At 34.3% G+C, this 13,816-nt stretch overlaps 1 protein-coding gene across 1 annotated transcript in view; it reads left to right on the top strand.

Annotated features, from left to right (window-relative positions):
• Window positions 1-13,816, top strand: part of ACTR3 (actin related protein 3) — a 57,455-nt gene that overhangs the window by 9,921 nt on the left and 33,718 nt on the right. Inside the window, exon 2 of the mRNA XM_027082615.1 lies at window positions 11,395-11,450. Within this exon, the coding sequence (XP_026938416.1) occupies window positions 11,395-11,450 (56 nt within the window). The remainder of the gene's footprint in view (window positions 1-11,394; window positions 11,451-13,816) is intronic.

Below are 13,816 nucleotides of genomic sequence, written 5' to 3'. Positions count from 1 at the left end.
GAAATGCTGCTTGCCTTTAGGAAGCTCACATGTACACAAATGGTTATGACAGTATGGCAAATGCTCTGGTAGGTATAAAATGAAATTTTTTGGAATCATAGGTGAAGGAAAATTTACATTTTCTAGGGAGCATGAAAAAAAATTTCCTGATAGAGATAATAATTGAAGTAGGCCTTTAAGGATAAGTAAAATATTGGTAGGCAGAAATAAGACTAGTGTACCAGGTGAGAGAACAGTGGGAGGAAATAATGAGGTGGGAAGTGTAAAGGTAGAATTTGGGTGTGTTAGGTTTGATATAGTACAAGGAAGTAGTAATGTTTAAGATGGTACAGAGAAGTAGTGAAATGTTTGATATGATACAGGGAAATAGTGAAAGAGTCTGATATATGGAAGGTGCTCAGTAAGTGCTTCTTGGGTTGAATTAAAGTAGAAAGATGTTGGAGCTGGATTATGGAAGCCTGGAAGGCCTTGAATTCTATACTAACTTCGTTCATGTTGTAGGTAGTATGAAGCCACAATCTGTTATAAGCCAGGTTTATGAGAATAGGAAGTATATTTGATGACTTCGTTACGGTGATTTATGATGATAAAAAAATAATAGCCGACAGTCATGTAGTGCATACTATGTGCCATACACTGTTCGTTTGATTGCATTACATATATTAATTCATTTTATACCTAACCCTATGAGATAGTTACTGTTATTCTCTTTTACAGATGAAACTGTGACACAGAGTGTAAATTACTTGCCAGAGATCACATAGGTAGCATGATAAACTATACTGTTAGTTCTTTCTCTGGTTTTATTGTGTATGTAATCGCTCATACTTTAGGGAGACAGTACAAACCAGCATTGACTGGAGGCTGATAGATACTTAAGTTCAAATCTAGCTTTGCTATTTCTCTGAAGTGGTTTCTTCTCTGAGTTGCAGTTTCCCAATATGTAAAAAGACATAGAACATCCAGGGTAATGATAAATATTAGAGATAATGTAAAGTGCATAGCAAAATAATTGGCATACAGTAAATAATGGTGGCTCTAGTTATTAAGGGTGTTGAAAGTAATTAATTACTTATTTCACTATTACAGTGTTTTCAGTTCTGTGCTGAACACTGGTATGTACAGAAAGTGATGGCATGGTTTTATACTTGAAGCTTACAGTTAAGTTACAGAGATGAAACTAATGTATGTGAAATAATTAAGGATGGCATTTATTTTATTTATTAAAATATCTTACAATTTTATTTGTCAGTAAAGCTGGGGAGAAAAGTCAATGGATAATTATAATAACCTAATTGAGGCAGAACATCTAATGGTCAAAGCATTCAAGAATGAATGTTGAGTCATCTCTTCAGGCAAAGAACCATGAAGAGCTGAGTGTTGGGTGAGGACAAGGGTGTTGAAAGAAGGTGATTATAAATACCAGCAATGTGACCTGCTGCACAAACCAGGACTGAAATAGTATTTTTTTTTTCTGGTTATGTAGGCATTGCCAACATTTTTTTAAAATGAATTTTTATTGGTGTATAGTTGCTTTACAATGTTGTGTTAGTTTCTACTGTACAGCAAAATGAATTGGCTATACATATATCCTCTCTTTTTTGGATTTCCATCCCATTTAGGTCACCACAGAGCATTGAGTAGAGTTCCCTGTGCTAAAAGAGTAGGTTCTCATTAGTAAGGATGACATTTTAGTATTTAGTTGTTTGGGGAGATTAATAAGGGTTGTAGTAGGTGGAGGTTGGTTTATGAATTTGATCAAATCCTTGGAAAAGTATAAATAGGATATGATAGATGGAAGGGTAGGAAGACTTTGTCAGGGTAAGATGTGTAAGCTAAGTTGAAAGCTTTATGATGGCAGGATGTCTTTTGTTCGGTCTCCAAGTTATGGCCTCATGCATAGTATTTAATAATGCCCAGCAAATATTTTATTGATGAAGGGAAGTCAGGAAGGAGTCTCAAAATATTTGAGGGAGGGATCAGTTAGGAGATTGCCCTACCGGGAATTGAGGTATTCCTATTGGGAGCTTTGGGACAGCAAGTATTTTATTTATTTATTATCCTGCCTTATTTCAGAAGGAGTTTAAATGGGGCACAATTGTTTGGAATGATTTGATGGGCAGTTGATTGTGTAGATCATTAAGCAGAAGACTGATAAAAGTTAAATTTATGCAGTATTAGTCTGAGTCTAGTGTTTTATTTTATTTTGTTTTTAACAGCTCTATTGAAATATAATTCACATACCGTAAAATTTACCCTTTTAAAGTGTATAATTGAGTGATTTATAGTATATCACCAGGTTGTGCAACCATCTCCACAGTCAATTTTAGAACATTTTTATCACACCAAAAAGAAACTTCATACCCATTTGCAGAAACTCTCCATTCTCGTCACCGTCAACCCTTGGCAACCACTAATTTACTTTCTATCCTTGTGGATTTGCCTATTTGGCTATTTCATATAAATGGAGTTATACAACTTGTGGCCATTTGTGACTGGCTTCTGTCGTGGGACAAGTATTGACTGCTGTAGTCTACGTGTTTCGTGGTGGACGCTTGGACTGGTTAGTAGCAAAGAGGTTGGGAAAACATCGCCAAGAGTCTTTGAAAGAATAATTATGGGAGTGGATAGAAGGAAAAAAAGGACCCTGGATAAAGGAAAATGATCTGGGGAAGGAAATGTTTACTGAATACTTAGTGAGTGCCATCCACTGTTATCTTAATTGTCGTGACTGCCTTGCAAATTTGGTTTTATTCCTTAGGAATAAAGTCTATAATCACAAGACAGTAAATGGTGGAACAAACATTTCACTCATGATTTTCTGATTCTGTGGTCCATGTTCTTTCCTCCCTAAGAGTGAAAAGGAATTATTAGATTTTAAGTTTTAGATCTGGAAGAACTGGGAGAATATTTCTGTTGACATTTAGGAATCCAGGTTCTTCCACTCAACAGTCTTGTCAGTCTTTTTGTGTTAAATAGTGACTTTCATGTAATGAGAAGAACATTGGAGGGAACTGGAAATGGAAATGCTTTTTAAAAAATTGCCAGTTATCTTTATAGCTAATTCCCTGTGAATTAGCCATTACATTCTTGTGCTAAAAGTTCCTCACACTACAAGTAGGAAGAAAACTATATAGCTAAGCTGAGAATTGAGATGTCATGAAAGTTGGCATTGGGATTCATTTGTAGACCTCCGTTTTCACTTAAAATTTGAAAATTATATGCTTGTTATGTAAAAATCTCTATGTGTACTTTACTTTGTTTTTATAGTATGTTAGGGTGGAAGCTGGTCATTCATATTGAGATAAAATTGTTTCAACTTTAAATTAGTGGTTCTCAATACCAAGAAATTTTGGAAAATGGGTTGTACTATTATTAAGGTTCTATCCACCCTAAAGTTCTAGGGTCTTATATTCATTTTGTTGTATGGTTTAAAATTGTTGAAACATTGAAAGTTAAAACTCTACTGCTGTTTCTCCCTTAGGTAGTCTACAGAGTCACACACCATATTTAGCGTAATAGCTTTGGTACATATTTGTTCTTTTCTGGAATGCTTTTTGTCCTAGCTTTTTATTCCAGTTCATTTTTGAAATGTAATTATTTTTTTTTAAAGATTCTGTTCTCATTTAGTGGTTCAATATCCGTAATGTATTGGGATCTTCAAGTAGTTTTTTGCTTGATAAGGTTTTTCAAAGCAAAAAGAAAAGTGAACCATTGTATTAAATAAAAAAGTATTCTGTCAAATCAACTACATGCTTTCAATAAATAAACATGAATTTGCAGAATTAAAAATAATATCCAACATGAGGGATGCTACTGCTTTTAACTGGTTTTACTACTTAAAAATATTCTTTCCATAAATAAATTTCTTCCTTTTAGAAAGGTATACTGAATAATATAACATATACCCCTGTTTATCAGAATAATTACCTGGTAATGATTCATTTCTTTTTGTTTTTTAAGAATGAAACAACATTATAAATGGCTCTCCTCAAATCCACTTTCCCCCCTGCCCAGAGGCAGTTAGGACCACAATAAAGTAACCATTTCTTGTATAAAATTCTTTTTTTTTTTTTTGCTGTTCATTTCTATCAATCCGAGCTTTCCCTCTCTCCTAACTTTATTACATTTCCACTGCTGTTCTTCTAATCACTTTGATAACTTCCAAAGTGCTTTTGAATTCTCTCCTTTACTGTATTCCTTTCTCAAAGCAATTTCCAACTTTGCTGACCAAAACCAGCATTGTAGATCTTTTCTCATTGCTACCACAGTCCAGGGAGATTTTCTGTATATTTAACTTGCTTCCCTGGGCCACAAAGAAAAAATTTGGTTTAGTTTTTCAAAGTATTATATTGCCCTTATGAATTTCATAAACTTAGGATAGCTTTGCCTTTTTCATTTTATGGTCTCTTTTTAAAGACCACTTAGAAAATGACACTTTCTTATTTAAGTATAGGAAAGCATAAAGAAGTGAAGTAGATTAATGATTTCACGACCCAGATAACCCAATGACATGTTTTAAATTAAAGTGACATACATGCCTCTCTATGCATGAATTATCTCTGGAATACATAAGTGATTGCCTCTTGGGTTAGCAGTGGGGTGGCTAGGAGATAGGCCTGGTAGGGAAACTTACTTTAGTACTTTTTATGTGGTAGGGAAACTTACTTTAGTACTGCTTCTTGTTTTATTTGTTAAAATTTTTATCATGGGCTAATGTTACCTATTCAAAAATTCTTTTAAAAAATAATTTAGTGCATGGTTAGACCATTTAAGACAAGTGTTAATTTGAAAAACAAAATTCTCCCATCCTGCTATCTGTAGATAATCAGAATTTACTATTTCTTGTTTAGACTTCCAGAAGACAAAGTGTATGTATATGCTAGCATTATATAATAGAATTATTCCTATGTAGTTTTATTTTTTTCTCTACATATATATGTAAATTTTTGTTTACAATTGACATAAAAATATTTGATACGGAAGTATCAAGGTATTCACAAAATGTATTTTCCCTGTTTAGGACTAGATGTGAAAGTATTCTCGAGATACTTCAAAGTAATAAAGTATAGTGTAATTAATATTAAAAATAGACACACGTGTACATAGGCAGGAAAACACATACACACGCACCATTTATTAAGGAACAGCAAGTTGGAAGGTATTAGGACTACTAATTTTGCCTGGGAATCATACTGTGGAAATCAGATGTGTTCCCAAAGGGCTGATGAAAATGAAAGATTTGAAAAGGGCCTTTGAGGAAAAAAAGGATTAGGATAAAATAAAACAAGAGCAACAATGAAAAGAAGGATGGAGCATTTATATTTTGTAAGAGCTAGGATTTATGTTTTTTGTTCCTAAATATAATTATCAAGGCTTTATAAAAGTGATTCTTTCTACTTCAGACATAACAGAGTATATTGCAGGGGTTGAGGATTATGAAAGTGAATTGTGGGTACTTAGATGAGTCTGGGAAGGGAAATAGGGTAGTATTCCAACCAGTGAAATTCATTGAGGTGTTCTAAAAAGTAGAGCCTTGATTTTTGTACTATTAAACCATGCTTGACGTTAAACTGTTAATAGGCACATGTACGTTTAAGTTTATGTCTTCTTGATGAATTTATCCTTTTATTATTATAAAATTTCTCTTTATCTCTGGTGTTAACTCTTTTTCTTCAAGAAGTTTCATCTGATATCAATACAGCCACTTCAGAGTTACGTTTACTATTTGCCTTCCATCCATCTTTCTTCATTCTCCATCTCTAAAGTGCATATCATGCAGACAATATATAGTTGGAGCTTTCTTCCTTTTTCTTTCTTCCTTTCTCTTTCTTCTGTCTCCCTTCCTTCCTCCCTTTTAATTGGAGACTGTAGTGTGTTACATTTAACGTAAAAATTGGTACAGTTGAATTTTGGTATACCGTCTTATTTATTTTTTTACTTAGAGTTAATAATTTAAAACTTTATGCAGAGTAGAAACCATAAATTTAAAACTTTATGCAGAGAGTTAACCAAGAGTTAACTCTCTTGACACTCCCTCTACCCTACTGTCCTTGTATGCTATAGTTATCATAGGTATTATATCTGCATATGTTATAACCCCACAAGGTAATTTGATTTTTGCTTTAAATAGTCAAAAGTGTGTTAAAAAATTAAGCAGAAAAAAGTCTCATTTACCTAGCTGTTTCCCATTTCTGATGTTCTTCATTAATACCACAGGTTCCCTCTGGTATCGTTTCCCCTCAGCCTGAAGAACTTTATTTAGCTCAGGTTTGATGGCAGTGAGTTTTCTTTTCTTTTTTCCTTTTTTTTAATAGATCTTTATTGGAGTATAATTGCTTCACAATACCGTGTTAGATTCTGTTGCACAACAAAGCGAATCAGCCATATGCATACACATGTCCCCATATCTCCTCCCTCTTGAGTCTCCCTCCCATCCTTCCTATCTCACCCCTCTAGGTCATCGCAAAGCACCAAGCTGATCTCTCTGTGCTGTGCTGCTGCTTTCCCGCCAGCCAACTGTTTTACATTTGGTAGTGTATATATGTCGATGCTACTCTCACTTCACCCTCCCGCCCCATGTCATCGAGTCCATTCTCTATGTCTACCTCTTTATTCCTGCCCTGCAACTAGGTTCATCAGTACCATTTATTTATTTTTAGATTCCATGTATGTAATCCTTTGTATTTCTGCAATGTCAGTTGTGATTTCTCCTTTTTCATTTCTAATTTTATTGATTTGCGTCCTCTCCCTTTTTTTCTTGATGAGTCTGGTTGAGGGTTTATCAATTTTGTTTATATTCTCAAAGCTTTTAGTTTTATTGATCTTTGCTTTCTTCATTTCTATTTCATTTATTTCTGCTCTGACCTTTATGATTTCTTTTCTTCTACTGACTTTGAGTTTTCTTTGTTCTTCTTTCTCCAGTTGTTTTAAGTGTATGGTTAGATTGTTTATTTGAGATTTTTCTTGTTTCTTGAGGTGAGATTGAATTGCTATAAACTTCCCTCTTAGAACTGCTTTTGCTGCGTCCCATAGGTTTTGGGTCATCGTGTTTTCATTGTTATTTGTTTCTGTGTAGTTTTTTATTTCTTCTTTGATTTTTTCAGTGATCTCTTTGTTATTTAGTAGTGCACTGTTTAGCCTCCATGTATTTGTGTTTTTTACAGTTTTTTTCCTGTAATTGATGTCCAGTCTCATAGCATTGTGGCCAGAAAAGATGCTTGATAGGATTTCAGTTTTCTTAAATTTTCCAAGGCTTGATTTGTGACCCAAGATGTGATCTTTCCTGGAGAATGAGTTTTCTTTTATTTGAAAAATGTCTTTATTGCACTTTCATTTTTGAAGGATATTTTTGCTTTTAAAAGATTTCTGGGCTGACTATATTTGCACCTCCTTCAGACTTAAAAAATGTTATTCCACTGTCTTTTGGCCTCCATAGTTTCTCATGAGAAGGTGCTAGTAATTTGAATTTTTGTTTCCTGTTAATGAGCCATTTTTCTCCGGCTGCTTTCAAGATTTTTCTTTATCTTTGATTTTCAGTAGTTTGATTATGATGTGCCTAGGTATAGTTTTCTTTGGATTTATTCTGCATCTCTCTCCCTTCCTTCTGGAACCTATGTCACCTTTCAGATATTGTTCCCCAAGTCTCTGAGGGTCTATTCTTTTCACTTTGTGTCTCTCTTTTTAATTTTTTTCCCCCTCTTGTCAGACTGAATGAGTTTTACTGATCTGCCTTCAAGTTCACTGATTATTTCCTCTGTTCTGCTGTTTAGCTCATCCAGAGAATTTTTTATACCTGACATTGCATTTTTCAGTTCTATAATTTTCATTTGTTCTTTTTAATAGTTTTAGAGTTTCTGTGATATTTACTGTTAGTCATTACTATTTCATTGTGATAGTCACAGCTGCTTTCAAGTCTTTATCTGATAATTCCAACACTGTGTCATTTCGTTTTCTGTTGAGTATCTTTTCCTTAGAGAATGGGTTACGTTTTCATGATTCTTCATAGATGGAATAATTTTGGTTTGTATGAATATATCAAGCCTTGCTTATCTGTTTTCTTGATGAATATACACTGTGCTTCCAGTTTTCGGCCATTATGAATAATGCTCTTGTGAACAAATGTTTACACTTCTTTGTGGGGACATATTTTCTTTGGTATATACCTAGAATTAGAATTGCTGGGTCATATGGTAAGTGAATGTTTAAGTGTTTTCCAAAGTGGCTGTTTTATTTACAAATGATTTTGATTATTTTCTATCATTCCAACTAGGAATGTATGAAATTTACCTCAGTGTACTTTTTTTTGTGTGTGTGGTATGCGGACCTCTCACTGTTGTGGCCTCTCCCGTTGCGGAGCACAGGCTCCGGACGCGCAGGCTCAGCAGCTGTGGCTCACGGGCCTAGCTGCTCCGTGGCATGTGGGATCTTCTCAGACCGGGGCACACACCCGTGTCCCCTGCATTGGCAGGCGGACTCTCAACCACTGCGCCACCAGGGAAGCCCTCCTCAGTGTACTTTTAATTTGCCTTTGTTTTTCTTTTTTTACCCCACAGAGTTGAGCATCTTTTCATTTATAGCCATTTATATTTGTTTTTCTTTGAATGGTTATTGTCTTTTACCTTTCACTTTCTTCTCTCCTTATTTCCCTCCCTTGTTGACATCACCTCCTAGATATCCTTTATATATTAAGGTGATTAACTCTTTGTCTCTGAGTGCAGCTAATTTTTCTCTTTTGGTCATTTTTCTTTTGGCTACTTTTGGTATGTTTTTGTGAAGAACTTTTAAATTTTCACATAATTGGAGTATCAGTCTTTTTTTAATGTCTGGATTTTGAATTATAGTTACTGAGACTCCCCTGTTCCAGGGTTATAAAGAAGTTATCCTGCATTACCTTTTAAAGTTTTTGGTTTATTTCCCTACCCTGTTTTAATATTTCATCCATTTAGATTTATTTTGTTTTAACATGTACGATATGTACAGAATTTAATTATTTTCCCCAGTAGTTGTCAAGTTTATGTAGCTGTTTAAGAAAATTGTTGTAAAATATACACAACATAAAATTGACAGTTTTAACCATTTTTAAGTGTACAGTTTAGTGGCATTAAGTACATTCACAACTATCACCACCATTCTTCTTCAGAACTTTGTCATTTTCCCAAACTGAAACTCTGTACCCATAGAACAGTAACAACCATACCCCACCTCCATCCCTGGCAGCCACCATCCAGCTTCTGTCTCTGTGAATTTGACTATTTTGGGTACCTCATTTAAGTGGAATCATATAGTATTTGACCTTTTGTGATTGGCTTATTTCACTTAGGATGATGTCCTCAAGGTTCATTCATATTGTATGTAGTAGCGTGTGTCAGAATTTCCTTCCTTTTGAAGGCTAACTAATATTCCATTGTATGTATATACCACATTTGTTTATCCATTCATTTGTCAGTGGACCCTTGCATTGCTTCCACCTTTTTGTCTATTATGCATAATGTTGCTGTGAACATTGGTGTACAAAAATCTGTTGAAGCCCCTGCTTTCTTTTTTTTTTTTTTTGGTATATACCCAGAAATGGCATTACTGGATTTTGTGGTAATTCTGTGATTAATTTTTTGAGGAATTGCCATATTGTTTTTTGTAGCAGCTGCACCATTTTACATTCCTATCAGCAGTGTGCAAGAGTTTCTCCGTATCCTCACTGATATTTTTGTTTGTTTTTGATGTTTTGGTAATAGCCATCCTAATGGATGTGAAGTGGTATCTCATTTTGGTTTTGATTTGAATTTTCTTAATTATTAATAATGTTGAGCATCTTTTCATGTGCTTGTTGGCCTTTTGTATATCTCCTTTGGAGAAATGTCTATTCAAGTCCTTTGCCTGTTTTAAAAACTGGGTTGTTTATTTTGTTGTTGAGTTGTAGGAGTTCTTTATATATTCTGGATATTAACTCCTTATCAGATATATGATTTGTAACTGTTTTCTTCCATTTTGTGGGTTGCCTTTGCACACTATTGATAGTGTCCTTTGGTACCCAAAAGTTATTAATTTTGATGATGTTCAATTTATTTTTTATGGTTGTTGTTGCCTCCTTGTGTCATGTCCAAGAAATCCTTGCCAAATTTAATGTCATAAAGCTTTGTCCCCTATATTTTCCTCAAAGAGTTTTATAGTTTTAGATCTTATATGTAGGTCTTGATCCATTTTGAGTTAAATTTTGTATGTGGTATAAGATAAAAGTCCATGTTCATTAAATAATGGATATCCAGTTTTCCCAGCACCCTTTCTCGAAAAGACTATCCTTTCCCTGTTTGAATGGTTATGGCACCCTTGTCAAAAATTATTTGACCATATATGGGAGGATTTATTTCTGGGCTTTGTTCTGTTCCATTAGTCTGTGTGTCTCTATGTCAGTGCCACACAGCTTTTGTTACTGTAACTTTGTACTAAGTTTTTAAATCAGGAAGTGTGAGACCTCCAACTTTGAGATTGTTTTGGCTATTCATAGTCCCTTGAGATTCCATATGAATTTTAGGATGGATTTTCTCTTTTTCCCAAAAAAACATTGTTGGGACTTTGATAGCAATTGCATGGATCTGTAGTCAATTTGAGTAAGTAACTTCCAAATATGAACGTTTGTCCCATGTCTGACTCCTATACTAAATAATCCAATTATCCAAATGGCAGATTTAAGAAAAATCCAAGCTGTTTAATCCCATGTTTAAAGCTTAAGGGAAGGAAAAGTTACCAAAGTGTCTACTAGCTGTAGAAGGAAGAGTTTTTCTGAAGGTGCTACTGAACAATGAGGCCAAACCGAAACATCGGAGTTTGGAGCAGAGAAAGGTTTATTGTAGGGCCGTGTAAGGAGATGAGCAGCTTGTGTTTTACATGTTTTACCCCTACCCTTTACTTTTATACAAATATCACATAGTTGAACCATTGTTCTGTACCTTGCTTTTGTTCAGTGAACAATACGTTTTGGAGATTGTTCCATATCTGTACATAAGGAGCTTCTTCAATCTCTTTTTTAATAACTGCCTAATATTCTATAGTATAAACGAAGCATACTTAACTAGTTTGATGGCTGTTTATTTCCAGTCTTTTGCTATTATAAGCAAGATTGTCGCAAAAGGCCCTGTTATATGTTATTTTGTACATGTATGAATATCCCTGTAGGATCAATTTCTAGAAGTGCAGTTCCTGGTTAAAAGCTATGGGTATTTATAATTTTGATATAATTTTGAAAGCAGAGATGTTTAAATGAACTGAAACAATGGAATTTTGTATAGTATTTACCCAGAGTGGAATCTCACTTTATAACAAATGGAAATCTAAGAATTAAATTCATAATTGCTGAGATATTTGTGAAATCCTTATGAAATTCTTTATGTTTTTCAGGTATACAAAACTAGGATATGCTGGAAATACGGAACCACAGTTTATCATCCCTTCCTGTAAGTATTTCTTTTAAGTCATAAATAAGCTGATTTAATATCTTTTAATAAAGTAAAATAAATAATCATTTTTGACACTCTGTAAGATTTAGTCCTTTAAAAACATGGTTTGCCAAGTTCGAAGCATGGCCTCATTTCTGTACCTCTGACCATTCATTTCAGATCTCTGTTTAGCTCTTCATTTACCAGATCTGCCAAATACCTTTTTAAAGACAAAAATGAATGAGCTGATAATTAAACAGTTTTCTGCTTTGAGGGTATTGCTGTTAATAATGTGTGTGTGTTACTATTAAGTAATGCATTCCCCATCACACGCCTACAAAGGCTATCCTTTGGTTTGTGGATGTGATTGTTTGCAGGACTCGTGCTTGTTGACATCCCTGACAAGAGCTCATGTTTCAAAATAAGGATGGCATCTCATCTTTAGAGATGTGGACTTCAGCTGTTTTCTGACATCTTATAACCATACTTACATTGTTTTTGTTTTATCTTATTTCTGTTAACTTCACTTTAGCTGACTGTCCACTTTGAATAGTTTGTCTTTCAGAAGTTTTTAAAAAATACTCTCACACTTGGTTTCTTAGCACTCATATTTGTTAGCCTGGGCTATGTATGTGTTCCTAGATGAAACTGTTTTGGGCTTCTGACTTTTAGACAATTCACCTTTTGTACATAATGTAGTAACATTTCTGAACCACCTGACCTATGCCAAGTTAAGACTTTAGCATATCAGATGATAAACCTTTTGAGCCATTCCTTGGTGGTGCTAACTCCTAAGACAGTTCTAGTATCACTAGTATTAGACTGTTTGAATATTTTTGTGTATTCTTATTAACTTATGAAAATAAGAAGGAAATGGAAAAATAAACATGCAGAGAATAGTGAAAGCAGCTTAGGATTCAAAATCTGTGAAGTTGAGAATGAGGTAGAAATTACTGGGCTTGCCCAAAGCTGCAGATCTTTAGTCTCAATTGGGTACTTATCAGACTTGAACAGGTTGATTGTTTTGTTGTTTATATATAGTAAGAACAAAATTTAAAATGTGTGAAGTGTGTGTCAAAATTGTCTTTAAAGGGGGGGCTAGTACATATTTTCACTCTCTAGAAACAAACCTATTTGACTTTTGCACTTCTGATATACTTTTGGTATACTTCTTTAGGGATTATTATCTAATAATCTAATTCTTACCATCTGAGAATTTAGGCTGTTACCTAAGTCTAATTCTTTAATGCCTGGAATAGATTTTAGGGGACAGTGTTGCTCATTCATAGGAATACAGTGGTCTTAATTTGTAGTACTGTTGTCTTTTTCTTTATGTTTTATTCATGCATATTTGTTATCTACACTGAGGGACAGATTTGCTTTTTTGTTTTGTTTTTTTACTTTTGTCCCACATTTATATATAAACATATTGATAGTTTGTTGTTTAAGACTTTGACAACAAATATCGCCTCTATTGCTGACTAAAATAGAAGTACTTTTGTGGACTAGTACTTGACATTAGTTATATTTGAGTTTAGTATTATACCATTGTGTATTGGTTGTATTAGTTTCCCAAGGCTGCCGAGACAAAGTACCAAAAACCATGTGACTTAAAACAAGAGAAACTTACAGTCCTGGAGAAGTCTGAAATCAAGGTGTCAGCAGGACCAAGATCTTGCTGACAGCTTTAGGGGAGAAATCTTCCTTGCCTCTTAAAGCTTCTGGTGTTTGCTGACAGTCCTTGATGTTCCTTGGCTTGTATATGCATCACTCCAGTCACATGGCTGCCCTGGGTGTCTTCATATTGTTTTTCTTCTGTGTGTGGATATGTCCAAATTTCCTATTTTTATAAAAACACCAGTCATTGCATTATAGCCCATCCTGCTAACCTCACTTTAACTTGAAAGACCCTATTTCCAAATAAGGTCACATTCTGAGGTGCTAGAAGTTAGGACCTAAACATATCTTTCTGGGGGTACACAGTTCAACCCATAAAATGCTGATTTTGTAATCTCTTAATTTATAATCTTTTATAAAACATTGTGTTGTGATTAAACGTTTATTTCAGGAGATTACTGATATGTTAACTCTCATCCTTGTAAAGTTTGGTTTTGCTTATGCTCTAAAGTGGCTGTGTTCAGTCTTTGTTGGAAGCCCATATAATTTTGAACTTTTGAACCTTGGGTTCTCATCACCATTGTATCCTTTCTCTATTTCACCTTTCTGCCAAAATTTGCAGTTTTAGTTTTCATTGTCTTATGAGAAGCTGTGGTATGTTAAAAATCCATTTGTGTATGAAAGAAGGTTTTTGATTTTGGGTTTTTTTTTCACGCAGCCAGTCTTAATGCTGCAGGTGTAGTTTTATAATGAGCCAATATAATCAC

Source organism: Aethalodelphis obliquidens, unplaced genomic scaffold (genome assembly GCF_003676395.1).
Source record: "Aethalodelphis obliquidens isolate GAN/ISIS:26980383/991018 unplaced genomic scaffold, ASM367639v1 scaffold47, whole genome shotgun sequence".
NCBI lineage: Eukaryota > Metazoa > Chordata > Mammalia > Artiodactyla > Delphinidae > Aethalodelphis > Aethalodelphis obliquidens.
The sequence above is the reverse complement of the archived record's forward strand: the minus strand, read 5'-3'. Positions and strand labels throughout refer to the sequence as shown.